Source organism: Colletotrichum paranaense (assembly GCF_030867605.1).
Source record: "Colletotrichum paranaense strain IMI 384185 chromosome Unknown Scaffold_4.1, whole genome shotgun sequence".
Taxonomy (NCBI): Eukaryota; Fungi; Ascomycota; class Sordariomycetes; order Glomerellales; family Glomerellaceae; genus Colletotrichum; species Colletotrichum paranaense.
This window is the reverse complement of record NW_026848962.1, coordinates 1,098,092-1,125,169: the sequence shown is the minus strand read 5'-3', so window position 1 is coordinate 1,125,169 and position 27,078 is coordinate 1,098,092. Positions and strand designations below refer to the sequence as shown.

General features: G+C 50.6%; 13 protein-coding genes across 13 annotated transcripts; 7 read left to right on the top strand and 6 right to left on the bottom strand.

The window, feature by feature from the left end:
- Positions 1-54: 54 nt before the first annotated feature.
- Positions 55-1,378, top strand: CPAR01_05353 (metalloproteinase; the record flags this gene model as incomplete). Its single annotated transcript, XM_060489632.1, has 4 exons — positions 55-277; positions 342-1,102; positions 1,164-1,287; positions 1,347-1,378. The coding sequence occupies 4 exons, from the start codon at positions 55-57 to the stop codon at positions 1,376-1,378; spliced, it is 1,140 nt and encodes a 379-aa protein (XP_060351098.1).
- Positions 1,379-2,530: 1,152 nt separating this feature from the next.
- On the top strand, positions 2,531-3,961 carry CPAR01_05352 (uncharacterized protein; the record flags this gene model as incomplete). The annotated part of the gene is made up of 6 exons (XM_060489631.1): positions 2,531-2,866; positions 2,940-3,065; positions 3,128-3,209; positions 3,272-3,378; positions 3,433-3,716; positions 3,802-3,961. 6 exons carry the CDS (start codon positions 2,531-2,533, stop codon positions 3,959-3,961), a joined length of 1,095 nt encoding a protein of 364 aa, XP_060351097.1.
- Positions 3,962-4,579: 618 nt separating this feature from the next.
- Positions 4,580-5,431, top strand: CPAR01_05351 (uncharacterized protein; the record flags this gene model as incomplete). Its single annotated transcript, XM_060489630.1, has 3 exons — positions 4,580-4,652; positions 4,717-5,214; positions 5,283-5,431. 3 exons carry the CDS (start codon positions 4,580-4,582, stop codon positions 5,429-5,431), a joined length of 720 nt encoding a protein of 239 aa, XP_060351096.1.
- Positions 5,432-5,632: 201 nt separating this feature from the next.
- CPAR01_05350 (RTM1) lies at positions 5,633-6,584 on the bottom strand (the record flags this gene model as incomplete). Its single annotated transcript, XM_060489629.1, has 2 exons — positions 5,633-6,327; positions 6,386-6,584. 2 exons carry the CDS (start codon positions 6,582-6,584, stop codon positions 5,633-5,635), a joined length of 894 nt encoding a protein of 297 aa, XP_060351095.1.
- Positions 6,585-7,613: 1,029 nt separating this feature from the next.
- Positions 7,614-8,560, top strand: CPAR01_05349 (GDSL-like Lipase/Acylhydrolase; the record flags this gene model as incomplete). Its single annotated transcript, XM_060489628.1, has 2 exons — positions 7,614-7,904; positions 7,964-8,560. 2 exons carry the CDS (start codon positions 7,614-7,616, stop codon positions 8,558-8,560), a joined length of 888 nt encoding a protein of 295 aa, XP_060351094.1.
- Positions 8,561-9,713: 1,153 nt separating this feature from the next.
- On the top strand, positions 9,714-12,228 carry CPAR01_05348 (uncharacterized protein; the record flags this gene model as incomplete). Its single annotated transcript, XM_060489627.1, has 13 exons — positions 9,714-9,875; positions 9,949-9,991; positions 10,074-10,296; positions 10,359-10,421; positions 10,484-10,556; positions 10,611-10,618; positions 10,690-11,089; positions 11,161-11,190; positions 11,238-11,494; positions 11,555-11,601; positions 11,655-11,751; positions 11,810-11,960; positions 12,052-12,228. The coding sequence occupies 13 exons, from the start codon at positions 9,714-9,716 to the stop codon at positions 12,226-12,228; spliced, it is 1,731 nt and encodes a 576-aa protein (XP_060351093.1).
- A 673-nt stretch (positions 12,229-12,901) lies between these two features.
- On the top strand, positions 12,902-15,420 carry CPAR01_05347 (uncharacterized protein; the record flags this gene model as incomplete). The annotated part of the gene is made up of 6 exons (XM_060489626.1): positions 12,902-14,171; positions 14,226-14,336; positions 14,399-14,554; positions 14,616-14,681; positions 14,745-15,011; positions 15,071-15,420. 6 exons carry the CDS (start codon positions 12,902-12,904, stop codon positions 15,418-15,420), a joined length of 2,220 nt encoding a protein of 739 aa, XP_060351092.1.
- A 299-nt stretch (positions 15,421-15,719) lies between these two features.
- CPAR01_05346 (GDSL-like Lipase/Acylhydrolase) lies at positions 15,720-16,670 on the bottom strand (the record flags this gene model as incomplete). Its single annotated transcript, XM_060489625.1, has 1 exon — positions 15,720-16,670. The coding sequence occupies one exon, from the start codon at positions 16,668-16,670 to the stop codon at positions 15,720-15,722; it is 951 nt and encodes a 316-aa protein (XP_060351091.1).
- Positions 16,671-17,601: 931 nt separating this feature from the next.
- Positions 17,602-18,346, top strand: CPAR01_05345 (uncharacterized protein; the record flags this gene model as incomplete). Its single annotated transcript, XM_060489624.1, has 2 exons — positions 17,602-17,917; positions 17,976-18,346. 2 exons carry the CDS (start codon positions 17,602-17,604, stop codon positions 18,344-18,346), a joined length of 687 nt encoding a protein of 228 aa, XP_060351090.1.
- A 574-nt stretch (positions 18,347-18,920) lies between these two features.
- On the bottom strand, positions 18,921-19,895 carry CPAR01_05344 (enoyl-CoA hydratase/isomerase; the record flags this gene model as incomplete). Its single annotated transcript, XM_060489623.1, has 1 exon — positions 18,921-19,895. The coding sequence occupies one exon, from the start codon at positions 19,893-19,895 to the stop codon at positions 18,921-18,923; it is 975 nt and encodes a 324-aa protein (XP_060351089.1).
- A 495-nt stretch (positions 19,896-20,390) lies between these two features.
- CPAR01_05343 (uncharacterized protein) lies at positions 20,391-21,092 on the bottom strand (the record flags this gene model as incomplete). Its single annotated transcript, XM_060489622.1, has 1 exon — positions 20,391-21,092. One exon carries the CDS (start codon positions 21,090-21,092, stop codon positions 20,391-20,393), a length of 702 nt encoding a protein of 233 aa, XP_060351088.1.
- An 850-nt stretch (positions 21,093-21,942) lies between these two features.
- On the bottom strand, positions 21,943-22,680 carry CPAR01_05342 (uncharacterized protein; the record flags this gene model as incomplete). Its single annotated transcript, XM_060489621.1, has 1 exon — positions 21,943-22,680. The coding sequence occupies one exon, from the start codon at positions 22,678-22,680 to the stop codon at positions 21,943-21,945; it is 738 nt and encodes a 245-aa protein (XP_060351087.1).
- Positions 22,681-23,521: 841 nt separating this feature from the next.
- CPAR01_05341 (uncharacterized protein) lies at positions 23,522-25,734 on the bottom strand (the record flags this gene model as incomplete). The annotated part of the gene is made up of 12 exons (XM_060489620.1): positions 23,522-23,727; positions 23,797-23,888; positions 23,933-24,083; positions 24,145-24,278; positions 24,336-24,372; positions 24,426-24,498; positions 24,556-24,585; positions 24,709-24,854; positions 24,915-25,229; positions 25,282-25,408; positions 25,446-25,476; positions 25,535-25,734. Coding segments are annotated over 12 exons (1,542 nt in total), but the record flags the coding sequence as incomplete, so codon positions are not given.
- Between the last annotated feature and the right edge of the window lie 1,344 nt (positions 25,735-27,078).

The following is a 27,078-nucleotide window of genomic DNA, read 5'->3' as shown; positions in this document are numbered from 1 at the left end:
TCGGCAAGATCAACCCAGCATTACCTTCCTCGCCTTCTTTGTCCAACCTTCACCATGAAGTTCCTCACCGGCCTCTCCTGCTTCGCTGCTGTTGCCAGCGCCGTTGTCGTCGATCTCAACAAGCGCGACAGCCCCCTCGATGTCAAGATCGAGTCCACTGGCAACACCGCCATCAAGGCAAGCATCACCAACACCGGTGCCTCTGACCTCAAGGTCCTGAAGGCTGGTTCCATTCTCGACAAGCTCGCTGTCGAGAAGGCTGAGGTCTTTGCTGGCTGTAAGTGCATTCTTATGAATATTACAATGATCCAATCTTGGCCACTAACAAACCTCATCAATAGCCGACAAGGTCGAGTTCGACGGTATCCGCCTTCGTCTCGGCACCAACGGCCTTCCCGAGGATGCCTTCCAGGTCATCTCCGCCGGCGAGACCGTCTCTGTCGAGTGGAACTACGGTGAAGTCCACGACCTCAGCGTCGGCGGCAAGGTTGATGTCGCCGCCAAGGGCGCTCTCTCCATCGCCGAGGTCGGCAGCAACGACATCACCAGCACCGCCTCCTTCAGCTCAAACGTCCTGAGCGTCGAGGTTGACGGCGCCGCCGCCTCCAAGGTCCGCCGCGACTTCCGCGAGAACGTCAAGCGCACCGTCGTCCAGTCCGACTGCACCGGCACCCAGCGCACCGCTACCACCACCGCTCTCTCCAACTGCCGTGCCCTCGCTGCCGCTGCTTCCTCCGCCGCCTCCACTGGCGCCGCTGCCAAGATGGTCGAGTACTTCAAGTCCTCTTCCACCGCTACCCGTACTACCGTCGCTGGCGTCTTTGCCAAGGTCGCCACCGAGTGCGGCAGCACCACCTCTGGTGTCTCCAAGCAGTACTGCACCGATATCTACCCTGCTTGCTCTTCCGGTGTCATCGCCTACACTCTTCCCTCCGCTTCCTACATGGTCAACTGTAAGTACCGCTGCCCTCACGACAAGAAACGGCATATCGTTTTTGGTGACTCATCTGACGAAACTCCCCGCGCCACAGGCCCCTACTTCTTCAACAGCCTTACCGCTCTCTCCAGCACCTGCCACGCTCAGGACCGTGCCACCACTGCCGTAAGTTTTGCTCCAGGATGTAAGTTACTACTGGCTCAATCACTAACTCGATCTCCGTCAGCTCCACGAGGTCACCCACTTGACCCAGATCAAGGGCACCACCGACCAGAGCTCCTGCTACGGTTACAGCTGTGTCCAGAGCTTGACCGCTGCCCAGAACCTGAACCACGCCGACACCTACGCCCGTAAGTCTCTCTCGCTCTCTCTTTTCGCGTTGCACGTGCTTACCACTCTCATGTCACAGTCTTCGCCAACGCCATCTACGTCGGCTGCTAAGCGTTTCGCGTCAAGATGGAACAATTCTTTGGGGAGCGGTGTAAGAACTCGGGCATGTCGACTTTCAGGATCAGATAACAGCTGCGCCGGAAAATGTTGCATGGCAGAATACCTTCGTTTGTGACCATACTCCGAGGGCCACAACTTAGCATTCTCATACATATTCAAAACGTAGAAATGATAAAGCAAGAGTGTTTGGAGTGTTTCCGCCGTGATCTGCGTACCAGACGGCCCATATCGTGTGGAACCTGATGTGCCAAAAATTGCAAAAATGAAACCTCAATGAGTTAATGGATTCTAACCATCGTATCTCCCCGAGGTGGGCTCGAACCACCAACCTCCAGATTAACAGTCTGACGCGCTAGCCAATTGTGCCATCGGGGATATTGAGATGCTTCTCGATGATGTTGGCGGACTCGCGGTTTGATTATGATCCTAAACCTCGAGTGGTGGGTTGCTTGTGGGACATTCGAAGCCCTACAAGCAGAAGCGAGTGTCTTTCGACCCAATGACAGCGACACAAGACCACCGCGTCCCACACTTGGCAGCACTTGCAGAACGTTGCGGTCCACGTCCCGGTCGATTTACTGCAATGTCTTGACTAAGAGTTGATTTGATATGGGGCTCGCGGAACTCGTGAATTTGTAATTGAAAAGACGATAGTGTAGTTGAACAGAGTTTATGTCACTGAAAACTTACTAATTGAGTGCAGTACGCACTCAACAATGAATCTCAGGGTGGGGTTGAGTCAGCATAGAAGGGCCGTCCCGTGCGTGACAGCTATATCCGTATAATTCCCCATGGCTCGGACACTGCACTTTGTCGAATTTACTAAGCCCATGACGTTCCGTTAGCACGATATGCCCCGAGAGAAGTGCTTACAAATGACGAAATCCACGGTGGCTGCTTGTCTGAGATCAATGCCATGAACCAAGTTATTAATCTCTATGATCATTTAGTGAGCCCCTCGGATTATCCGTCAACTCCCAATATCAAAACAGAAGTGAGTCCTGTAACTCGTACCGGTCGAGAACCTTGGCAAGCAGGAAAGATCCTGGCCACAATTTTACAAGAATGAGACCGGACTACGCCTAGGTTTATCTCACTTTCGCTTTGGCATTCCATCAACGATAAACAAAACCAATCCTTACCATGACTGAATCTCATAATATCCTTATCACGGGTGCGTCAGGCTACCTCGGGGGAACTTTACTTGCTCGTTGGGCAAGCGCCAGCCTCACGGGCTACGATAAGCTGTTCGCACTCGTTCGAACAGACGCACAGCGGGAGCAAGTAAAGCAATACGGGGCCGAACCTCTTACTTTTTCTCCTCGAGATGAGCAGGCAGTCCGAAATGTAGTGATACAGAACCGTATCACTATTGTCTTTTACTTGATTGATGCTTTCGAATCTGTGGGCCAAGAAAACTTCATCAAAGCTTTGGGCGAAGTGAAGTCTCAGACGGGTCTAGACGTTCACTTGCTTCACGTGTGTACACCCCGTCAATGGCCCCGCTCGCAATTCAGTGGAAATCGGCTAACACGTGGTTTTGCTTCTCTAGACATCGGGAGCCAAGATCTTTTCGGGTCTTGCAGGTGCCCCCACGGATAGTTCGCTCTTGGACACTGACCCCAGGCTATATGAAATCCAGAAAGCTCAAGAACCTCCCATTTCTCTCATGCAAAAAGTTAGTTCGCAGTATGGCCCTCGGTTATCGTCAAGCCATGCTAATTGTACGATGTACTCAAGCCTGTTGAGACGAATACCCGAGTTATTGACCTAGCACAAGCCAACGGTGTGAAGTCTTATGTATTTGCTCCCTGCATAGTCTGTAAGCCTTGTATCCCATGAAATCACCCTGTCAATTGTTTCCCCTCTGACTTCATGATACAGATGGAAGGGGAGAAGGATTTGGCAATCCTATTTCCATCCAAACCGTCGACATTGTCAAAGCCGCTAGTGCGGCTGGTCAAGTTTACTCAGTCACACCTGGTCGCCCAGTAAGTGATGAATATCTCCTCAGAAATGTTGACAAAAGCTTACCCCATCTTGAGACTTGGCCTGTCTGCCACGTAATTGATAACACGTCCCTTTACCTTCAAATTCTGCGCTCAATTTTGAACGGAGAAAAGCCAGAATACGGGAAGAACGGCTACTATCTCGCAGCTTCCGGTAGTGTTACCTGGGATGACCTGTATGAGGCGATGGCCAAGGCACTCAAGGTCCGGAACGTCATTACAGATGAACGTGTCGTTCCCGCAGACGAAACGGCCCTTGGCAAGATGGCTCACGGGCTAGGCACGGAGAGCTCTCTCGTACAAATGAGATTGGCTGGAAAGTGAGTGAATCCCAAGTTGTGTAAAGTGCATGATCATGGACCAGCAGTCTGTTTATCAGAGCTAACGTTGGCTATTTGAACCTAGGTGTACCTTCACAGCCAAGCACGGTGCTCAACTTGGATGGAAACCGCAATTTCCCCCCGAACATATCCTTGAAGCTGCTGATGATGAAGTCGAGCTTATTCTACAAACGCTCCGTAGCGATGCAAGCTCTGGTGACAAGCCATGGTATAAGAAAGAGTAAGAGAGAGTATTGACCATTGGAGACAGTTGCAACTTATAGGTTGCTCGATCAGTAGGAATAGAAAATTGATTTGAACTCAACGCACTGTACCTCTCCCAGCGTGAAGTAGGTCTAGCCCGCTTGAACTGTTCTTCCGCTGCTCGGAACTCGGACTACGTAATTTTGTCCGGCCTCGGCAGGTAAAGAAATTCATAATCTCGTCAGGCATCCCCAGTGATGCAGAAATCAAGATTATGGAATCCATGTTCAAATTGCGTCCTACAGTCAATTTCTCGATCTTTGGATCCTTTAGAACTAGTTACGATGCGAAACTTGCCAAAATACCGCATTCACCATGTTTACGGCTGGAATAACCGTAAAAGTCTGGTCAATGAACACCGACGCAGTAAGCAGCTAGCGCCGGAACCCCACTGTCCGCCGCGGATCCTCTCCGGGCGGTCGATTTGTAATGAATGAGATCAGTCCGATGAACCCTTGCCAAGCTCCTTGTTCCTCTATTCCCCTCATGCTTACTCTTACCCCACTCACTTGAGTTAACTTACATAAAACCACTTATCCCCGAACAAACTCTCCTCAAATCCCACCATCGGTCGCAGAGATCGCAACATCGAAGTCACTATGCCCGAAAAGCTCATCTTGTTCGATATTCCCGATCGGAACGGGGCCTGTTGGTCTTTGAATCCTTGGAAGAGTGGGTAGCCTTACTCAACCAGGGTAAACGCTGGACATTTCGACTGACGTAATTCTGCATATAGCTCGACTGACCCTCAACTACAAGGGCATTGACTATAAAACGGAATGGCTCGAGTATCCCGATATCGAGCCTAGGCTCAAGCCAACCGGCTTGGAAGGTGACCCAGACCAGATCAAGCCTTACACGTGTCCCACTGTGCAGCTCCCTGATGGTACATACATCATGAACAGCGCCAAGATCATTAAGCGCATTGAAGCGGACTACCCTGAGCCGCCGCTCTACATCGATTCGGAGGTGCTCCAGCCGATGTACGATCTTCTGAGCAAGACTTTCGGAGCTCTTGTTGCTGTCCTTTTGCCCAATGTCCCCCGTAAAATGTTGGGCGAGTATAGCGCGGAGTACTTTCATCGAACTAGGGCGGAGATGTTTGGGGTCTCACTGGATGAGCTTGAGAAGACCAAGGGAGGGGATGAAGCCTGGGCGAATGCCAAAGAGCCACTGGAGGGCCTCGCGAAGCTTCTGGACAAGACCGATGGCCCGTACTTCCTCGGTGACAAGGGTATGCATGCACTCTCGACTTTTCCACTGGGATTCCATCGACACGACCGCTAACGACACCCAATTCAGTGTCTTACACGGACTTCGTTTTTGTTGGATTTCTGTACTTTGTCAAGAGAGCTGGAGAGGAACATTATCAACGTGTTGTGCAGCATTGCGAGTCTTTCGACAAGATTTACAAGGCTTGCGAGAAGTGGTTAGAGCGCAATGACCATTGATCGAAATCGGACAAGTTCCCTCGTGCAGTGATGGCAGGGCTGGGGTTTTGAGTTTGGTTCTCTGATGCGAATATCTGCTTCAAACAAATGAAAGTTGTCTATTGTACCGCTCTATGTGCATGATGTGGTGCCGGAAATCAACATACAGTACTATGAGAAATGCGTCTCGTACAGGCTACCGAGGGATCTCAAAATGAGACTTTATCGTCTCTCAAGCATGATATTGGCCTCATCAGGCCAAGTGTAACTTTTGACCCGGCCAACATCGCGAACCAACCTCCCAGGGTGAATCCAAAGATACATCCCCATAATCGTGACCATAGGAACGGCATCAAAGAGGTATAAGAAGATCTCATGGCTCATGATGTACCCATTCTCGCCTTGAAAATACTCAATTCCCCTGATCAAACTTCTCAGAAACATGAGAGAGGCAATGCCGTACGTCATCAGGTAGTACTTCCTCCATTCGATTCCCGCTTTTGTCGCGTTCAAGTCGTTTGCCTCGCGTCGAGCACAGGCGTGAGAGTGCCAGCAAGAAAGCACAAATAGGGTGATAACGCCGAGTTGGGCCGCAAGACCGGACATGATCAGGGTCTTACCCATCCTGATGCCCTCTTCCGTACCAGAGGCTGGCATGACGGCGCCAAAGACCTGAGTAACAAAACAGCCGACGTCAATGAGGACATAGAAGAAGGCCGTGAGACGTGGGCTCACGAAAGCGTGGCGCCGGAGGTCGAGAGCGATCATGATGCGGCCGAGACTCATGTAGATCGTTGCGGCGAAAAGCGGCGGAGATCCAAGAATCAAGAGATTTTGTAAGATGTAGGGCCCAGCCACAATGGGGTTCTCGTGAGCTTTTGCACGTCCGTAGTATCCAAACGCTTCTCCTATTATTCCTGGATTAGTCACGGCAGGTAATAGGGTATAGAGTTTCGTAGTACGTGCAAGACCTACCAATGCCACCTACTATAAAAGGTATGAAATGCCATGCTCTGAGCCAGAACATGTTGCCAAGATGAGCCAGTGCACCGAGCGCAAAAATGACGAGGAACGCCCATCCTGCCCCTCCATTCGGACGGTAATGATAGAACACGATTTGTGTTCCGTTAACAACGGGTCCGAAGGGGCCAGGTCCGTCGAGCTCGTTCACCATTGTCTGAAAGCCTTTCGTCGTGATGCTAATCTATATGCCGAGGGTCTTGGTCGTTATTAGTTAAAGAGCGTGGGAATGGGGCGAATTGCCAACGTGAGCAGACAATAGAAAAATACAAGACCGGTTCAATCACATACAATGCTGATGTTACAATTACATACAAGGCGAGAAAAAAGTTAATGAGGGCTATTTATTTCTTCCAACATTTACAGACCATAGCTCGAGAGTAGACGTAAGGATTTAGGGGCGATCCACAGTGGCAGTGCGAAGCGCATAGCAATACGATTTTTGAACGCGATTATTCGTATCAAATACGACGGTTAACCACCATGTGGGGGTCCCGCCAGAAACAAGGACAGCCACGCTCCTGAACGGCACGCCCGAAATTTTGTGATTGTTCGTCTATCAATAGAGCTGGCAATCGAAGCTGCACTAGGCTTGTTCAGTTTTATGTTCACACTTTCAGCTAGACGAGTCCTATGAGCTGAATCCAGCAACATTTTACTATTACTTCATGTCCGCTCCCCATGTGATGATGTGCCGCTATCATCAGGCAGTGATCCGATATGACGAAGTCCTTGATTCAAACTGTTTGAAGAATTGGCATTAACTGAGAGCCCAGTTAAACCAATGCCCCTCAGTGAGTGCCTCAAAACAACTGTAGTAGGACCAGGCATCATCATATGAAGCGGGCGGGGTTGATTGGAATTCTGTCGGCATCATATAATCGAAGTCCTTGGCAAATGTTAAGGTTCGCTGAGAAATATTCGGAAAGGAAAAACGTACTCCGCATTCATGTTCTTGGCTTTGTTGTTGCATTCCTTGGGTCGAGCCTCAGCTGTTGAGGGGCTCCGTCTGAAACCAACGTCACAGATCTTGATGTTGGCCGTGCACACATCACCAACGAGCTCATCAATTTAGCTGCAGCAGTTCATCACGGTACAGGTCTAACGTCAAGTCCCCGCTCACGATATCAAGCGTCAAATCATCGTCAAAGTAGTCAAAGGGTAATCTACGATCTAAGCCGCGATGGCATCTCATGCGCCACTCAAATTCAAAGGGATACGGCCCGGCCAAGGGGTCAAGCCAGGAACCACCCTCCGGATCCTTGGGGTTGGCGACTCCATCACAGTGGGGTTTCTCAGTGACATAGAGGGAGGCGATGGCAACGGCTACAGACTTAAGCTCCGAGAAGACCTGTCAAGTGGGTCAGTCCTCTTCTACGAATCAAGAAATACCATACTAACGAATCCACAAGAGGATAGAGTCGTTTTTGCTGGGACGGAAACCATGCACGGCACGATGCGTGAAGGGTATTATGTACGTTGAATAGTGCACTCCTGCGAATTCCTCAGTTAACGAGTCGTCCGACTCACTAGGCAGCGTGGAATGGCATGACTATCAAGTTCATGTCAGATAATATCGGACCTTCTTTGGCCCAGAGACCTAATATCGTCCTCATTCATGCTGGAACGAACGACATGAACCCGAATCCAGACGTTGCTAGAGAAGGCAGCGAACCTCACGCCACGGCAGACCGTCTAGGCCACTTGATCGACCAGGTCGTGCAGACCTGCCCAGATGCCACAGTCCTTGTCGCCAAGATCATTGGCTGCTATGATCCAGTCCAGATGGGCAATATTGCTCTATTCAACGCGGTGATTCATGATGTTGTTCAATCCCGACAAAGCGCCGGTAAACACGTTCTCACTGTCGACTTCTCGAGCTTTCCAATGAACGCACTGAGAGATGGTATTCATCCTACCAACCAGGGGTACCGCTTATTCGGCGACTATTGGTACGACTTTATCACCCAGATTCCGGGCGACTGGATTAAAGAGCCTGTTGGAGATGATCCGCGTCGATCTGGAGAATTGCGCCGCGATGCACCCGTCAAAGGAAGATCCACCAGTTTGTGCGATCGACTGTTCGGCCTGTTTTTCGGCAGGGAACCAGAGCTGGTGTCGAAAGCTTGAAGTTCAGCAGTGAGCAGCAAGGTACTTTGAACCAATAAAAGACTGGTCGGTCTACAACTCCCGTAGCTACACCGGGCAAGCCCATATGCAAGACTCGTAGGAATCCACCGACAGCTGGCCGAAACGCTAAGAGCAATACTTCAGTTAGCAATGGATTCAGTGCAACATAGCGAGATAAGGCGACGATATCTGCGTGTGTATCTGCTAAGCTATGAAAATTCCGTCAATGTAATTTACACATGTAAGAATCTAGACTATTGAGCTGAAAGTCAACATCGAAGCTCTTCCGAGTCTGTAAGGGAGGCCGGTTTTTCAGCCCGCTATGCGAGAGCCGAAGCAACGTCTTCGTCCTGTGCGATGTCTCGCTAATCAATAGGTTCCCAGAGATGGTCAAGCACGGCGCATATCGGTCTCATTCAGACGCGAGCTGCTGTACCCCAGAAGGTCAAAACCGTACGGGATTCGGCCGGTAAATGGGGCAGAATGGATTGGGGCCATCCAACCTGTAAGATGAAAGCGTGTGAGCGAACCCTTGTCACCGCAACGTAAGGTCAACGCATCCGTCCAATCCCCACGCGGGTCGGCGCCGGGGATTAGCGCCGGCATCTCCCCCCAGACTGGCAAAAGACGGTTACACCCTCAACGCCTTTAGGCTAAATTGCTATTGCCGGCTTTGATGATTTAATCGTGCTAGGAGCCTAGGATTTGTCGTCTCATGGCCATTCTCACGCGGGGTATCGTGCAGGGTGTCCAGGCTCGGCGTATTTTCACATTTGACCGAGAGCTGTTTTATACGACAGGCAATCAAGCTCAATGAGAACATGGCTTTCACTGCCGAGAGTTTTGGTATTTGCGTTGGTTTGCGCTCCTACTGGTGGTAGCATGGGCTACCTGCCTGAAAACCCGCCATGAAGGAACGAGAAAGATCATCGTATCAGATGCTGCAATGCTCACACCCTGCAGCTGTGCCTCCGTGTTCCCTCACAGAACAATAAAGAGGCGACAGTCCCATCGAACCACAGATCCAGCTCTACCACTCCAATTGACTGCAACCTAAGACGTTCACTTTTCTCAGCGACAACGTGGGCAGAACGGCATCAACCCCAAATTTTTGTGCCTTATCACGTGCAAGAAGAAAAGCATATTGGCGATCATGGGAGGCCACTCATCTGGCAACGCGGCTTATGATGCCGCGCTACAAAGACGTCAGGCATTGATGGGAGCTAGTGGTGCAAGGGCTCTTGTCAAGAATTGGAAAGTCGCCCGCATCGCTGCCTTCGCCTGCATTGGCGGTGTCTTGTACGGCTATAACCAGGTGAGGAAACTCTGTCAATTGGGTTTTGGAATCACAGAAACGTGGTAGATATGAGTTACTTACCCACGATTAGGGCATGTTCTCCGGTATTCTCGCTATGCCGTCGTTCGACAAGCGTAAGATCTCCCAACCCTTTCCTCCTAGATGTGTTCGCAATCATTGAGGATTGAGACCAGCTTACACATGCTTTCCGCTCAGATATGGACGGATACACAAAGAACCCAACCCAAAAAGGCTGGCTGACATCAATTCTCGAGCTTGGCGCCTGGGTCGGTGCTATCTTATCCGGCTTCATTGCTGAAGTTTGCTCCCGTAAATACGGTGTGCTCATTGCGACCGGTGTTTTCATGCTCGGTGTTATTGTCCAAATTTCTTCTATTTCTGGTGGCCACGAGGCAATTCTTGGAGGAAGATTCGTCACGTAAGTAATCTTCTGCTGACCTTCGTTACCGACGGGACGAGCAGCGCTAACGTGAAGAACAGCGGTATGGGTGTCGGAAGTCTTTCTATGATTGTCCCACTTTACAATTCAGAATGCGCACCACCGTAAGTGAAATACACTATCATGTTGTTTCTCCTGAGCTTGTCTAACGTAAGCTTTCCAACAGTGAGGTTAGAGGTGCTCTTGTAGCTCTACAGCAGCTGGCTATCACTTTTGGCATCATGATCAGCTTTTGGATTGTAAGCCCTTGCCCTTTCGAACTCATCATCTCCGTCAATATATCTAACCAGTAGCAGGACTAGTATGCCCCTCACTTGATTTGAAATTTTATGTTCATTCTGCGAACGTTCTGACCGACATGACCTTTCACAGCGGGTGCAACTACATCGGCGGCACCACCGAAGACACACAGTCAGATGCCGCGTGGCTTGTTCCGATCTGCCTGCAATTGGGTCCCGCTATCATCCTCTTTGTGGGAATGATCTGGATGCCATTCTCCCCGCGTTGGCTCATTCATCACGGTCGGGAGCAGGAAGCCAGGAAGATCCTCGCTGATCTCCGAGACCTCCCTGAGAACCACGAGCTCATCGAGTTGGAGTTCCTCGAGATCAAAGCTCAGTCGCTATTCGAGAAACGAAGCACAGCCGAGCTCTTCCCCCATCTGAAGGAGCAGACCGCTTGGAACATTTTCAAGTTGCAGTTCGTCGCCATCAAGGCTCTTTTCCAGACCAAGGCCATGTTTAAGCGAGTAATCGTCGCAACTGTGACTATGGTGAGTCCGACCATGTGCACAATCCTCATTTCACATCAACTCAGAAAGGAAGGATCTCTGACAAATTCCAGTTTTTTCAACAATGGACAGGTATCAACGCTGTAGGTCCTACTAACGAGATCTTGTTTGCGACAATTTTAGTTGACAGAACAACCAGGTCCTCTACTATGCTCCTCAGATCTTCAGTCAATTGGGCCTGAGTCAAACAACCACAAGCTTGCTTGCCACCGGTGTCGTTGGTGTGGTCATGTTCATTGCAACCATTCCTGCCGTGTTATGGATTGATCGCGTCGGCCGAAAGCCTGTCCTCAGCATTGGTGCTATCGGCATGGGAACCTGCCATCTCATCATTGCTGTCATTCTTGCCAAGAACATCGATAGATTTGATCAGCAACCAGCTGCTGGGTACGTTGTCTACCATCAGTTGACATTAGATGAATAGGTGTACTGACTAATGTACTTTAGTTGGGCCGCGGTGTGTATGGTTTGGCTGTTTGTGGTCCACTTTGGATGTGAGTCCTTCTACACCTTCTGCTAGAAGAGAATACTAATGAACAAATTCTAGACTCTTGGGGTCCTTGTGCATGGATTATCATCGCTGAAGTTTGGCCTCTGAGCACTCGGCCATATGGCGTATCTCTCGGAGCTTCCAGCAACTGGATGTGAGTTTGAGATCACGACCCAAAGCAGGCAAACCCACCAGGCGCTGACAATATCTAGGAACAACTTCATTGTTGGACAAGTCACCCCAGACATGCTGACAAGCATCAACTATGGCACATACATCTTGTTCGGCCTATTGACCTACCTTGGCGCCGCATTCATCTGGTTCATAGTCCCGGAGACGAAGCGTCTTTCTTTGGAAGAAATGGTATGTCTACATTACAAACCATAGTACCCTTTTCGCCTCGGAACTACCAATCTCTTGGACAACCATCGACATTAGCTGACCTTGAACGTAGGACCTGGTGTTTGGCTCTGAAGGCACCGCCGCTGCGGATTTCGAGAGGATGGAAGAGATCAACAACGAAATCGGCTTGAGTGCAGTGCTGAACCGCGCCTCGCCTGGTGGAGGATTCTCCAAGTCGGATGACTTGGAGAAAAAGGAACTTGATGCTGCTTCGGCCGAGCAACACTGAAAGAATCATGCGGTATCTGGTCGAGGGACTATATCTACAACCAAGTCTACCAACGAACTCAGGGAAAGTTGGTATACTCCAATGCGGCCTCATTGTTCCACGCAAATTCAAGTCTGGGGTAATCTTGGGAGGAGGGGAACTGATTGCAGAGTAAAGTCAATCATGCTATGCGGAACTTTCTCATAGATGAAACAAATCTGCATCAATTCAATTCCATAGACCCAATTGAAAAGGACCCCGCATGACATGCTGTGAATCGGACATACATGTCAGCCTCGAAATCTGCCTTGATGAAACCCGGTCTAGTGGTATGTAGTCAAGGACTAGTGCTTATTCATCTGCACATTTTCGTGGGGTACAACCTCCCCATCAAGAATAATTGGCTGGCCATGTCCGAATGTCTGCATGTTCTGCCTGGATAGCGTCTCACAGCCCTACAACTTGAGAAAGTTTGGCGGCCAGTCGAGTCAACGCTGACAGGCAACAGCCGGTTTGAGGTGACACGGAGATGGCCTCTGGAGGTTTTGGTGTATTTTATCTTGCCCCATCTCGGCACTTCCAGCGAGTCAACTATGCCCCCGTTGACCCTCGTCATTTTCAGTGTGTCTACTCTTCAGATACCGAGACTTCAGACCTTTGTTGAACCCATTGCAGGATCAGTCGTCGAGTCAGGATGTCTGCTGAGTCTATTATTAACGAGGCGTTGAAGGGTGATGAGGACTTCTCGGTCATCGAACGCTTAGCTGATGCTATTCGCATCGAGGAAGACGTTCAAATCAGCCAGGAGGACCGCAAGGAGATCATACAAGATCTCTACGAGGGCCCGAAGAAATGCCAATGTTGCATCAACTGGATGGACGAATGTCCCCACGGCGTTGATCTAACGGAAGTCGATAAAGACGATGAGGATGAAAGCGGCAGCCCCCTGGTCATCCGACGTCGAGTGAATGCCGGCCGTACTGGCACAATCATTTCCATTCACTCAATCGAGATTCGACATGCGGCCACTCGAAAAGTTTTGATCGACGTCTTCAAGCCTTACGACAACATCGTGCAACGAGTGAAATATCTCACATTTTTGGCACCCTTCCACCAGTTCTTCTGGCGCTGGGAGCGCTTCGAGAAAGCTGTCGCAGAGGAGAAGGACGAAATCGTGAAGAAGATCTTGGTCATTCTGAGGGGATTGGTCAAGCGTGAACTAGCAGGGGCATTTGCAGTTAACAAGGAACTCGTCAGCCACGGAGTCATCACATTCAACTACCTCTGGATCTTGTTCGCGCCCGGAGAGCTGATATACTCGGCTGATGATAGTCACGACCGCTTCTACGTCCTTCGGTCATGCTCCTCGAGAGACATCGCGATCGACCTGAGTCTCTCCTACATCGCCTGGGGTTTCCCAGCCATGCAGTTCGGTACGGTTCACGAGGACATCCCGATTGACAATTTCCTAGGGACTCGCTCAATCGAAAGCCTACCTGCTTTTCCCGCCAAGTATCTCCGCGACTTCTCAGGAATGCAAGCAAAGCTGGTAGGGAGAGGCCGCAAGTACGCGAGTCTGGCTGGTACTCATTACAAGGCATACCATCCAGCGGGGGATGATCCTAAATCCGAGCTTCGTGTGATGATCGATCCCAGTCACAGAAGAGTATATCTCTCAGCCTACGTCGACGATGGACGCAAAGAAAGACTTCAGCCGCTTTTCAGCCAGTACACCGACCTCATCAATCAGTCACCAGTGGACTCCCCTCCCCCAAATGGCATACACATCCCTCTAGAAGAGTACATTGATGAGTGGGACGAGAGACCGAGAGGCGGTCGCCGACCGATGCGTCACCCCGCGCCTCGACGAGTGTCCCCGTACTACCCACCTGTCGCGCCCAGACGAAGATCCCCGGTCGTGATCGAGACTGTCCGAAGGCGCCGAAGCATCTCTCCGGAATTCAGTAAGCAAATACCCCACGAACACCAATACCATATCAGTCTAACACAACTTCCAGGGCTACGTGATGAGGATATTGAGGAGAATTCCAGGAAACACCTTACAGAGTTTCATTTACAGCTCATGGACCCCGAGGTCGATGGATTTGATCTCAAGGAGAAGACTTGGAGTAAGTATCTGATAGAACACTACACTGCTAGACTTTTGACATTTTCTAATCCTTCGGAATAGGGAGCTTTGAAGTAGACCGGATTCATGATATCGAATGGAACACGAAACCCTTCGAGAGTCTGGTGCTGCCTGAAGGATACAAGGATCTCATACTGGCTTTCGTTGAGAGTCAAGTCAAGGACAAGGTTGCATTCGATGATGTCATAAACGGAAAGGGTAAGTTGTAGAAGGTCACTAATAGTTGATGTGTTGGAGGTACATCGCTAACATTCTATAGGTGGTGGGCTCGTAGCCTTGCTTGCCGGGGACCCAGGTGTCGGCAAGACTCTCACTGCCGAGTCTGGTACGATTCCATATACTTTCGGAGATCTCTAAAGATCAGACCTGGAGCTGACTATTGTGATAGTTGCCGAGAAGATACAGGCTCCCCTATTCAAGATGGAGTTAGGAGATTACCATGAGGACGACCGCGACAATGACGCTGTCCCAGTACGCTATGATGACCGGAACCGATCCTTGAGTCCCCGTCCCCGAGATCCTGATCGTTCAATGAGCTTCACAACTGCATTTGAACTTGCTGCTCGCTGGGGAGCCGTTCTACTGATTGACGAGTGTGACATGTACTTGGAGAAGCGTAGTGATGCTTCGACCAAACGAAACAGGATGGTGTCCCGTAAGTAGCCCTGACATTACGTCTTTGTACTCATCTGACCGAGACCAAAATCCGTACAGGCTTCTTGAAAGAACTCGAGTACTACCCGTCTCTTCTCTTCCTGACGACGAACCGCGAGCGGTCCCTTGACCCTGCCATCTACTCCCGTGTCCATCTCAATATCAACTACCCCGCCTTAGAAGAACCCTCTCGTCTGAAAATTTGGCAGACGTTCCTGGAGAAGAACAGCTCAACCATGTCAGAGAGTGAATTTGGATCTCTGTCAAGGATCAATGTGAATGGTCGGCGCATTCGGAACATTGTGAGGACAGCTGGTATCATGGCAAAGAAAGACGGAAGAGCGGTGAACTTTGATGACGTTAGAAAGGTCATGAAGATCACAGAGGGGATAGATATCGAGGACTCTTAGCGATATTGATAGTTGAGAGTGTGGTGGATTGCTGCTCATCTCATTTGTCTTCCCAACAAACTCAGAGTTGTCTCCGCGATGATGTCAAACGATGATTGTTTTCCAGAGTCACGAGCTGAAGATTGGGTAGTGGATGCTCAGTGAAATACGAAGAAATACGGAATAATGTCTTAGGTTTGTGCAGGATGAAACACAGAAAGAGCTATATACAAGAGAATGGACTGTATTCGGGTTCCGTCAAACTTTTGACGCCCTTGCATCTGGAAATAGCTGTATCACGAGCGTTGATGGCGTGGTCTTCAGACGAAGTGCGTATCGATGGTCTTCTTCATATCCTGAGCAATCAATTTGTGTCCAGCAGTCGTTGGTTGAATGAAGTTCATCCAGAAGTACTCATTGGCGTGCCCGTCAATCATGCAATCTGTCCACTGAGCCGTCTCGTCTCCGTCACAAAAGAGGTTGAGAGGCTTTGGGAAGCCATATGCCTTGGGGTTGGCCAATACCTGAATCATGAAGCTGAATGCATCATAGTAGATGACTTTCTTGCCAAACTGCTCGAGGCTCTTCTGGATAGCCGAATTTGCTTGCTGGATTACCTGACCCCAGGTCTTGACGCAGTCGGCGTTGGTACCGCAGAGGTACTTAGGCGTCACCGGGGCGAGATGCTTAGGGTAGATATTGGCGACCATAACGTACGGTGCTCCCTTATCAATGAGGTTCTGAACCTGCGCGGTGATCTTGACTGCCGCGTCGGTTGCAAACTGCGCGTTCTTTGGATCGCCTAACCAAAACGCGTCGGTATGCATGCTGAGGTCGTTCTCGCCGAACCAGAGGAACTGCAGAGAGGAGCGAATACCCGGGGCGCCACGACCGGTGTAGTTGGCAACCTGTCCAATCATGTCTGTCGCCCCAGCCTTCGACTTGGTGTAGGCGTTGTCAAAGGTCGCCCCAAAATCGCCTCCACCGCAGCACCCGCCGAATGCATAGTCTGTCAGCGGAACCCGGAGTAGGTCGGAGAGATAGGACACAGCGACCGGGCCGTTAGTCCATGTTCCGAAGCCGTACACATTGGCTGGATCGCCGGTGATGCCGTGCGCAAAAGAGCCGTTGCCGTTATCACTCAGTTCATCGCCGTAGGCTATAAGGTTGTTGAATGGATAGGTTGTCCGACCCGCCAAAGAGGCGTCCTCAATCATGCGCGCTGCGATGAGAGGGAGAATAGAAGTGATGAGACCCGCGCTGTAAATCATTTTGGAGGGTGAATGAGTGTGAACTGGAAAGGAGAATCAACCGAGATCAAAAGAAGATTGCGATAATGAAGCTCTGGAGAATTTGAATTCGATTGAACCAAACAAGATGCAGAAGGCTGAAGATATTAAATAGCAGCTGAGGAAGAGCAGGCATGCTCATGAAGGCCAAACAATAGCACGCTGTGTTCCTTGAGGGTCTTACGGATTTACAACCTAATTTCATTTCTAGGTCTGTGGCGGCGATGGCGTTGATCAGTGTCGCACCAATCTGGCTGGTCGCATTGACTGCAGCGCTCCTTCAAGGGGTGAGAAGCCCAAAAGCATTTCTTTTGCGTATCACTACTGCACTGAGGTGAGGTGGTCTAGGCCAGACGAAGGAAGCATAATTCCGATGCCTAAAGCTTCTCAGTCTGGCTTCCATATGAGTACAGCCTCATTCAACATTTCTATGGGGTTTCTGTGGTTACCAACAACCACGGAAACGACTCAAACCTTGGAAAGGCTGTAAGTTCCAAAAAAAAAAAAAAAAAAAAAAAAAAAAAAAAAAAAACAGTCTCCAACTTCTGCGATCCTTCGAATAACCGGAAAGGGAGACCCTGCCTTGCACATGGCAACGGTGCACTTACTGCGAGTCACAGTTATGCAGCGGCCTACATTTATCCTCATGAGTTCGAATAGAAAGGGACTTTGGTTGAGTATCGTTGAAAAGATTCTCCGTGACGTGAGCCACCAATCCACAGCCCCAGCGTGGTTGATAAGCTAAGCAGGTCATACCAGGCCCAAGAAAACAGGCCACATACAAATATTGCATACTCAGGTTCCCCTCACCGACTTGTTCAGTCCCGCATTTAATAGGTGGCTTATTGCATGAGAACAATTGAGCTCACTCTCTCCTTTCGACCTTTGATCGCTCTGGCACATACTCTATGCAATGACCTCCATAACCGTTCTCCGAGATGTCTCACCTACCCAACTAGACGAGCTGATCGAACTTGCGTGCCGCATTTGGGTTGATGATCCAGCTTTCTCGATGCTATTCACCAAGCATCACGACAACAGGATTGAGAACGTTCGTGTGATATGGCGACTCATTCTCAGATATGAGATGGCAAAGGCTGGTACCATGATAACCGTCGCTAGGGATGTGTCCGAAGCCGGAGGGGGACAGTATGTTGGCCTCGGCATTTGGCAACGACATGGCACGTCCGCGAAAGCAAAGTCGTGGCAGGTTAACAGCCTGCGCAAACGTTAGCCTCAACTCAGTTAAACCGCAGAAATGTCTAATCCACTAACTCTTCCCTCTAGGTCTCATGATGCTGCAAGTTGCTTTGGAATACTGGTATCGGCTCTTGGTCGGGTCTTTGCCAGCCAGCAAGGTCAAGGAGTTGATGTGTCAGCTGAATAAAGCCCAGAACATGTATCCAGCTGAACGATGGCGTCTGTGTTGGCTTGGCGTATGTCCTGACGCTCGAGGTCGCGGTGTTGGGAGGGGACTGATTCAATGGGGGCTTGACCGTAGCGATGAAGAAGCTGTGCCCACGGTTCTAGAAGCTAGTAACGCGGGTGCTATTTTGTACAGAAAATACGGCTTCAGGGAGATTGGGAGGCAGAGTTTTGATGACGGCAAGCATACACAGCCCATTATGCTTAGGGATGTAGTCGGGTCAACTCCGTAGGTGTGGGCAGTGCCGCTATGCTATGTGTTTCCAAGTTAAAATTTAGAATCATCTCATCTGAACAGTGTCTACGGGGGAAATCAACGCAAAGGATATAAAGGAATGAGGGAACACGAAGGATTAGGTATGTCCTGGTTCTCGAGTAGTGGAGTTGTGGGATGGAGATGCTCAAAATTGTGAAGTTGATCAAGCTTAGTTGCATTTCGAGCCGAAAATCAACAACTCCACAGGAACTCGACCTCACCATCAGTCCAAATCGTGGATACCGGCCGGCTGGCGCAATGGTAGCGCATCAGACTTCTATCTTCTCATCTATGAGATATAGTCATCTGGGGGTTGTGGGTTCGAGCCCCACGTTGGTCATTCTTTTGCACTTGGAAGCGAGTAGTCAGGGTTTTTTGTTGCTTGTCATGTAAAAACATCGAGATCTTCGAACAGAAATTTTCATTTAGTGGGTTCCGGCGGCTCCGGGCGGGGGCACCCCGTGAATTGAACCGGGGCGGAGCCGTCTCTGCAGGCTGTGGCTCGACATTAGTATCCCATCCGGTCCCGGCCAACGTAGTCGCCCACGTCTTCAAGTCTGCCATTGCGGCTTGCGTTTCTCAATAAAGGATGCGATTCCTTCTTGGGCATCAGCACTCCCCGCATGAAGCGCCATGACTCGTCCGGCCCAACTCGCCGCATCCTCATAACCATCACCTCCTCTTCCGTCAACATCGTCACCTTTGATGCCGAGCTGTGTCCAAAAGGCCCATTTACCGAGGGCCATCGGCTGGCCCGCTGACCCCGCAAGTCTCCCCACCACCTCCGCAACGCGCCCTTCGAAGGCGGCAGCCGCCGTGTCCGTGGATTCTGCATGCTCGGGCGTCGGCACCACATCGACAGCACCTCGCATGTCGTCAGCGGCGACCGCTTCGGCTGTGAGAAGAACCCGGTAAGCTTGGCCTGGTGGTAGGCGCCGGGATACGGCCGTCACGGGGCTCGTGCACGGTATTCCTATGCTCGCGCCGGGCAGCTGGAACTTGGTGGTAGACAGGGCGATTGGGTAATCGGTCGACAACGCGAGCTGGAGTCCGGCAGCCGTCGCGAGGCCATGGATGGGACAGATGACGGGTGCCGGGCTCTGGCGAATGAGAGACATGACTTCGGCGCAGAGAGTAAACGTGCGCTTCACCTCCACACGCGAGAGCGAGGCCAGTTGTTTGAGGTCATGACCCGACGAAAAGACTGGCCCCGGACTGCTTCGGAGGACGAGGACGTTCGGGAGCCCGGCTCGCTCTCGGTTCCATTCTGCGGCATCGACGAGCCAGCTGTATCCTGACGAGCTCCTGTCGCCCGAGTCAGACGGGGAGCCTACCTTCTCGAGCTCTCGCAAGATTGGGGGTCTAAAGGGAGGGAGCGTTAGAACTCTGCCGGATGATGGTGACGTGAGGTGCGCGAGTAGCTGCGTGCGGAGATCTTCTAGTATCTCCAGACTCAGGGCATTGCGCCTTGCTGGGTTTCGAAGATGGATGTATGCGGCTTTCGCTGGAAGCTTTGGGAGCTGCATCGGAAATTCTAACCTCCTAAATCAGCACCGGGCGGTAGGTTAATAGGAGAGTTGATAGATGCAAGGCAATTGCCGATGTGGTAATCAGCATTCCTCTCATACAGGGTCTAGCCAATCCAGGTGGATGGAACGCGGGCGAGTAGAAATTCGCTTACCCCGCCAAGTTCAGACTCTCGCTCCCTCCACAGGCGAGTGGCATTTCACTCCTTGTCTCACCCGCCTCAAGAACAGCACATGTTTTTACGAGCAGTTTTTCTAGTTGCCGCCTTCTCCGCTGCAACTGAAAACAACTTAATTGTAAGCGTATGTTCCGTATCCATAGATCGACCGTCGGCCCTTTCACGGCCAGAAATGTCCAGTTGAACTGGTTGCTTGGCAAGATCGCCTGTGCTCCGGCAGGGCCGACTCTTGACTTTTCTGCCTCCCAGTTCACGTGTCAATGGCCCGAATATCTGGTGCAGAGGAGAAATCCCAAACAATAATGCGATTCATTGTTTAATCATAGTCTACTTTGACTTCTTGTGACTTTTGGCGTATCTCCAATGTCAACTTCTCCGGAACCATGTGCCGTATCATGTGGTATACCACAGTTCCATTCCTCCTCGGGTCTGGAAATTCGTGTCGAAGATCCAGTTCGGGTGATTCAAAAGGGTCTTCGTAAAACACCCCACCAAGCTTCTGAATGACCCTGCACCGCTCTTCCATATTTCTCGCGTTCTTTATCCGACCAACTCCCATGCTGCGACCGTCTTCCTCAAAGACCCGGAGAACCCAAGCGCCGCCCGTGGATGGGTACCCGGCAATGACATGATCGCTTCGTCGAGACGTTATTGGGTAGTCGCCAAGTTTGGAATAATCTTCTAGTTCGCGGGGGTATTCGCTATCAAACCACACCGCACCGAGCATGCGCATCCTCAAACAGTGCGCATCTTCCTCCGCCTGGTCTTCTGATCTTAATGTGGGTTCGAAACGGTCGAGCTGAAGGAATTCGAGGTCTACGCCAACGCAGTCGTCTAGGAAGAAAATCCCACCGTGGCTTGGCCATCCACGCACCGCCGTGCCGGATCTTATCCCGAACGAGGTTCTGTACTTTTGTTCCGGGGTTATCGCGTCCTTGTAGCCGCGGCAATAGGAGCAGCGAGAACAATTACCGCCATCGTCATCGTCGTAGCCGTCTGAAGATGGTATGATCGTCATGATTCGATAATACTCGACAGCCCAGGCTACTAGTCGATCGTAACATAGAAGTAAGATGCAATTGATATGGAGTACAATACTTGCGACGGTCTGAGCAATATTTGTAGAGGGGCAGTGAAAACATTCAAGGTCATTTTTCGCGAATGGCACTCCGGAGGCCGCAGGTTATCTCGGGAAATTGAAACTTTATTCCGCGAGGCCGAGTCGGTCACTTCCCTGGTTTTCTAGTAAACCGCCGACTGATGCCTATATCGCCGAGAAATGCAGCCAACTCCCGCTTTGTTGGCTGCCTGGATAGGAGATTACTTGCTTATGCCTGCAGCCTGGCCCAGAAGCATGGCATGGTCTGTTGGTTGCTGCCTTAGTCATTCAAACTCCCCGACAACAATGACAGGAAGTGTGTCGCAGTAGATGGTTTGATAAAAATAGAGCTTGGTCTTTCTATTGCACAGAGCTTTCTATCGATATTACCACAGTGTCCTTTAAACTTTATACACGTGTTGCACAAATGCGGTAGTCAAAGCCCTTGAAATTTGAAATGCTACGATACCTGCCCCTTCCCCGGACGGGTGCTTCATCATTGTGTTGTCAACAGTCTGGGAGTCTACCTGGCCAGTGGCAGCTACTTAATCAGCGGCGGGGGAAAGATCTCACCCGGTCATGGTGACACGATCGGGGGATATCTGCTTGACAAGCCGCCATGTGTCTCAACCACAGAACTTAATTTCTCAAAACAGGCAAATGGATAGGCCAAACTCAAACAACGCAGATTCACGACCCTCCTACTCCGTTCAGCACATACTGCCATACCGCATGATACAGCATGTGCTATTCACCCTGACCTATAGATCTAGTGTACGCCCAGTATCCTAACAACGAGCTCTGGAACCTCATCGGCCTCTTTGTAGAATCTCCCGCCGCAATTTTCGATCATCTGGCACCGTTCCTCCATGTGCCTCGCATTGTGAATTCTCGCAGCTCCAGCGTTAGCAGCCTCTGCCCTGGTGGTCTTCAGCAGCCAGAGACCACCCGCTGCTGGATAGCCAGCAATGACAACAGCATCTTCCCACGTGGAATTCCCAAAAGCCTGGTTGACCAGATAATGCGTCAGGCTCTTCCACCAGTTTGGCCCAAGCTTCATCATCCTTGCGCAGTGCGCATCCTCCTCTTCGGGATCTCCTGACCTGAATGAGTGCTCGAAGCGGCGCAAGCCCAAGAAGTCGAGTTCCACACCGTCGCACTTTAGCGTATAACATCCACCGGTGCTCGGATATCCATAGACTGTGGTCCAGTGACCCACGCCGAAGGCTGTACGGCGATTGAGGATTAGGCGTCCTGCGTCGTTGAAAGCGGCGACGAGGCGTTCTTCGCGTCTTAGTGCTTTACGAACTTGGTGCTCTGCTCGTCTTTCCACGCATCGACAACGTCTTTGGCCATGTCCGGCTTCCAATGCTGACGACGGTGCTTCGGACAGCATGGTCACTGCCGGCCGGCTAGGCGGTTCGGCTCGGGAAGACATGTGCGCTGAGAGTAAAACCATGGCAGTGTAGAATAGAATGGCAGCGGTGGCGTAGAGGGTGTGAGACATTGTTTTGGGCATAACTCGGTCGCTCGTCGGGCAGAATACACGGCCTCCCCTCTGGGTATCAAGACCGAGGTGTTCTTGGCGGCGGGGAAGCCTGAGGGCATTGACAGTGTGCTACTTGCTCTCAGCCCAGGGTTGCCGGCGGCATGCTTAAAGTAAATTTAATATAGTGCATCAGATATACAGCATGAAAGTGCGAAATCAGCAACCTAGTTTTGACGATGATACCGCGTTCTATATGGCCGCCTTCAAAGCGTCGGAGACTCCCAAGTCAATGCAATCATGGTGGCCTAATTGACGACGTTGGATTTGTCCTCTCATACTTGGCAGTTCAGGCACCCAAAGTAACTGAATATCCGCTTGAACACTACAAAAAAACGATGTAAATTACTCGATGTCGTCAATGGAACGACACGTAAGCTGTTGCTGCCTAGTTGCCAATCCTGAGACCGACATGAGCTATTGCAGCCTACCTAGTAACAAGAGGAGTGTCACTTTTGTGCAATGGTTAATGCAGACTATTGTGAAACATAGGCAGAGGCGTCGGTTTTATTTGGTGATATGTGTTTCGTAAGCAAACTTTCTTGCACCCTGATTGACGCAATAAGTTGAACCCGTGTATACGATGAAAGCTGAGTTACAGCAGTGAACGACGAACAAATACTTCATGCAATGCTTTTCCAACCAGTGCCACCCAGATTTGAGGAAACAATACGCTTATCCATGAGGGGGAATCATATGTTCGATACAAGGCCGTTTTCATAAAGAGGTCCGGTGGCTACATGTAGGTGCGTTCTCCTCAGGAACGTTGCCCAGCCATTCCATGACCAGAACAAGAATGCAACTATGGCTCGTGGTCGTCGTACGACTTTCGTCGTTGATCAAATATTTCAGTGAAGGTCACAACTTCTTTTTCGCCCAGCTCTATTGATGGTGGCGGCGGGGCTGGGTTAGGAGCAACTTCGACATTGGATATTGGAGTAGCTTTGCCGCTAGAGTTGATCCAATGAATGACAAATGCGGTGAAGAGAACTACCCAAATTTTAGAGTCTGATCAAAGTTGCAGAACGGCTCTAGCGAGGAGGGAAGACGAAGCGGGAAGGTACGGAGTAAACTTACTGTCCGTATTGCAACAGGTGAGACAAAGCCAAACTATCTCGCCTTCCAGAGCGACCAACACTGATAGGTTGCTAGAAGAGATCGATGTTAGCCTAATCAAGAATTTCATGCTTTCACATCATTTATCGCTTCTTACGCAATGCTAATGGCCAATGTGCCGATAACACCGGCAAACGTTCGTAATGCGAGTCTCCGTAGCCTTACGTTGGGCGGAACTCGAGAGAAATGAAGGGTATTCTCATGCATCGTCCATGGCTTCATCATCGATATTTGAATCGAGTGTAATCCTAATGACCCGGTGTCAGAGCTTGTCCAGATTCAGAGAGACTGAGGAGCCACATGACTTACTCAGTAGTGGAAACAAGAACAGAGACGTCAGATACACGTTGACAACAGCGTCAAAGAAAATGACGGGCAACAGGATGGTGCGTTCCAGTCCGATACTGCAGACATCATTTTCCTTGTCGTACCGAGACCCTCGACTAGCAGAGCAACAGGTGTTAGTGTATGTTTCGGGGACAGAGCATGAGAATACTTACGAGACAAAGTTGAACGTTGCTATAATGCCGTATACAGCTAATGGCAATCAGTCAGGGATGTTGGCGACTGGGCTCGGAACATGGACATACCCAGCATGACAAACGCATTGAATACATATAATTTGGACTTGAGACGAGACTTGGTAGTGCCTCGGATAACATGCTAGTCAAGGCGTTAGCCGTGATTGAGATCGGGGGGTTATTTGGGGTAGAGTTTTACCGCTTTATCAACCATGAAAAGGTAGACGAGCTGATTGAAGAGTCAGATTGGCCAAGATTCAACGATTGGGATTGAAGCCTGGAGGACCAGTAAACGTACGGCCTGTGACGGATTTAGCAATGATACCAACGACGGACTTGATTTACAACTTACTTTAATTACGACGTAGGCAGTCAGACACAGTATGCCCGCAGCTGAACATGGTATGAAATCCATGCGAAGCTCAGCCAGAAATAAAAGCTGGAAGACCCATGATCCGAAGACGAAAAGGCACGAGAAGAGGTAGGTGAATAACACAACTGCGACATGTTCTTTTAGCCCAAAAGGTTCCAGACTCTTTTCGAAATGTCACCCCTTACGCCATCTTGTCCATGGCAACGGACGCCAGTCTTTAATGGCGGACCACTGGTGACCTTGAAAGCCATTAGATCTTGCCGATAACCTAGCAGCAACGATTCCCTCACGAAGTAGGTATGCCAGGAGGCAAGACGATATAGGTGCGATAATGAGGCTGATGATCTGCTCGGGGCGGATCTCGTGTTTCGGGCTGCTCGACGTCTCGATGACTGTGGAGTCGATGTCGTCCATCTCGAAGAGGGGATTCGCCAAAGGAGTGTCACGGTGGAGGAGGACCTCTGACCTCTTGTCGATGCCGGTGTCCTTCAATATCAACGCTGGGTGACATGTGCTGAATGATGAGATCCTGAGATCAATGGGCCATGGAACGTATCAGCTGGCGTGCCTTGGTATAAGTAGATTTCGGATTGACGAAGGTCAGATGCGGCCGAGTGCACATGTAGGGAGGCTTCAGGTTTGAGGCGTTGCTAATGGGCTCCTGTGCAGTAGGGTTGGACTGCCATTCGTGGATTAGGTTCTGAAGGAAGCCTTACGACGGTGTTATGACTCGCTTTTGGGTTTGGGCTACTTCAGTCGAATATTCAGTCTGGCCTGTCGATGGTATTTTTTCAGATGAGCTTACCGCTTTGCTGGCACCGTCATCCTCGTAACTGTCCCAAGAAAGTGGCCATCAGACTGGGGGAGCTTACAGTAGAGATCTTGCGGCAGCCAAAGCCAAGACATTCGGGTATGAGCTCTTCTACAGTGCTGCCATAGCGCAAACCGGCGCGCATGGTGTCCGGCATCTACCTTAACCGCGAATAATGAGTATCCCCAGCGGTCGAAGTCCAGAGTGTTTTCTCACATCCGGACATTGCTGGAGGCCGTCGCTTGAATTATTCGCCGCAGCCAGCAAATGCAGCATACTTGAGACGATCGTCACTCCAAGGGGCTAAACTTCGCAGGGTACGGTAGCAAGCTGCAGAAGGACCGCCTAAAGCCTTTGGAGAAACTAGTAATAACGAACATCTCCTAATGTTTCGTCTTGTATCCTCACCAGAAAGATTCTCGCGAGGAATTCAGCGATGCCTGCCGAGCAGAGTGCGTGGCACCCCCATCCCACACTTGTATGGTTTCCATCTCCCCTAGCAGCCCGTTTCTGTACACCGGGGGAAACTTTAAGCCCCAAACGGGATCATTCAAAGAGACAGAAACGGGCCTAAGCTCTGCAGTGGAGAAGTTGCGAGCCAATCGAGTGTTTGGACTGCTTGTGAGGAGTGAGTGTCATAGCTCCTGTTAGCGGCGATTGATACATCAACCCGATGTAGTTCTGGATCTAAATCCATGGCATGCGGCCCGTACGTGAGTTTCTCGGTCCCTCATCTGTGGAGGCGTCAACATCCCACATAAGCCTTGGAATAATCATATTCCAGTCCCTTTGTGTGCAACAGTAGTATCTCGTGGGAGATACTAGGAACGTCCCTGATTCCCCTGCGTGGTGACATGCGCTACGCTAACCGTAAGCTCCGGTTGCTCCGCTCAGTATTCCCTACCAAATAATCTAGCCTTCATTTGCGGTCTACGGAGCGGTCCCCTGGGACAAATTCGAGCCCTTATTCATTGCCAAGGACACAACAGTCTGAAATCGTGTGTCTGTTGTTCTGCATTCAAATACTTCGTTTTGATAGCATAAGTGCGTAAGTAGGCGTCAGTCCTTCGACGGGTCAGCCGGCACTGTGCCGCCGGGGTTCTGGCCGCATGGCTTTTTGTGGCTGATTTGGCTTCAACGGTTCTGCTGACCGGGCAGACAATATCGTGATGCACGAGGTGCTACTGCGCGTCCTGCCCGTTGTTATGCGTCATCGGCACGTTTTCAGGTGCAGGCAGAGATGTAACACACTATACGAAAAATGGCAGGTTTCCTCGCGAGGGCTCCCTCACCCGTATGCATCGTACCACTCGACACCGAAAGGTTCAACTTCTAGAACGTAGAAGATTTGCTACCATGAGAGACGGGGAACCGCTGCATGTTTTCGTTTTTCATCGAGTATTGACATCCCAGAAATTTGGTACACCACAAGCAGAGTCTCAGTACAAAGCTCAAGACGAAGCTTTCCATGATGGAAGCGCCGACAAGACTGGGCAATCAATGAAACGGTCTAAAAACCGGCACACGGCCTCCGGAGC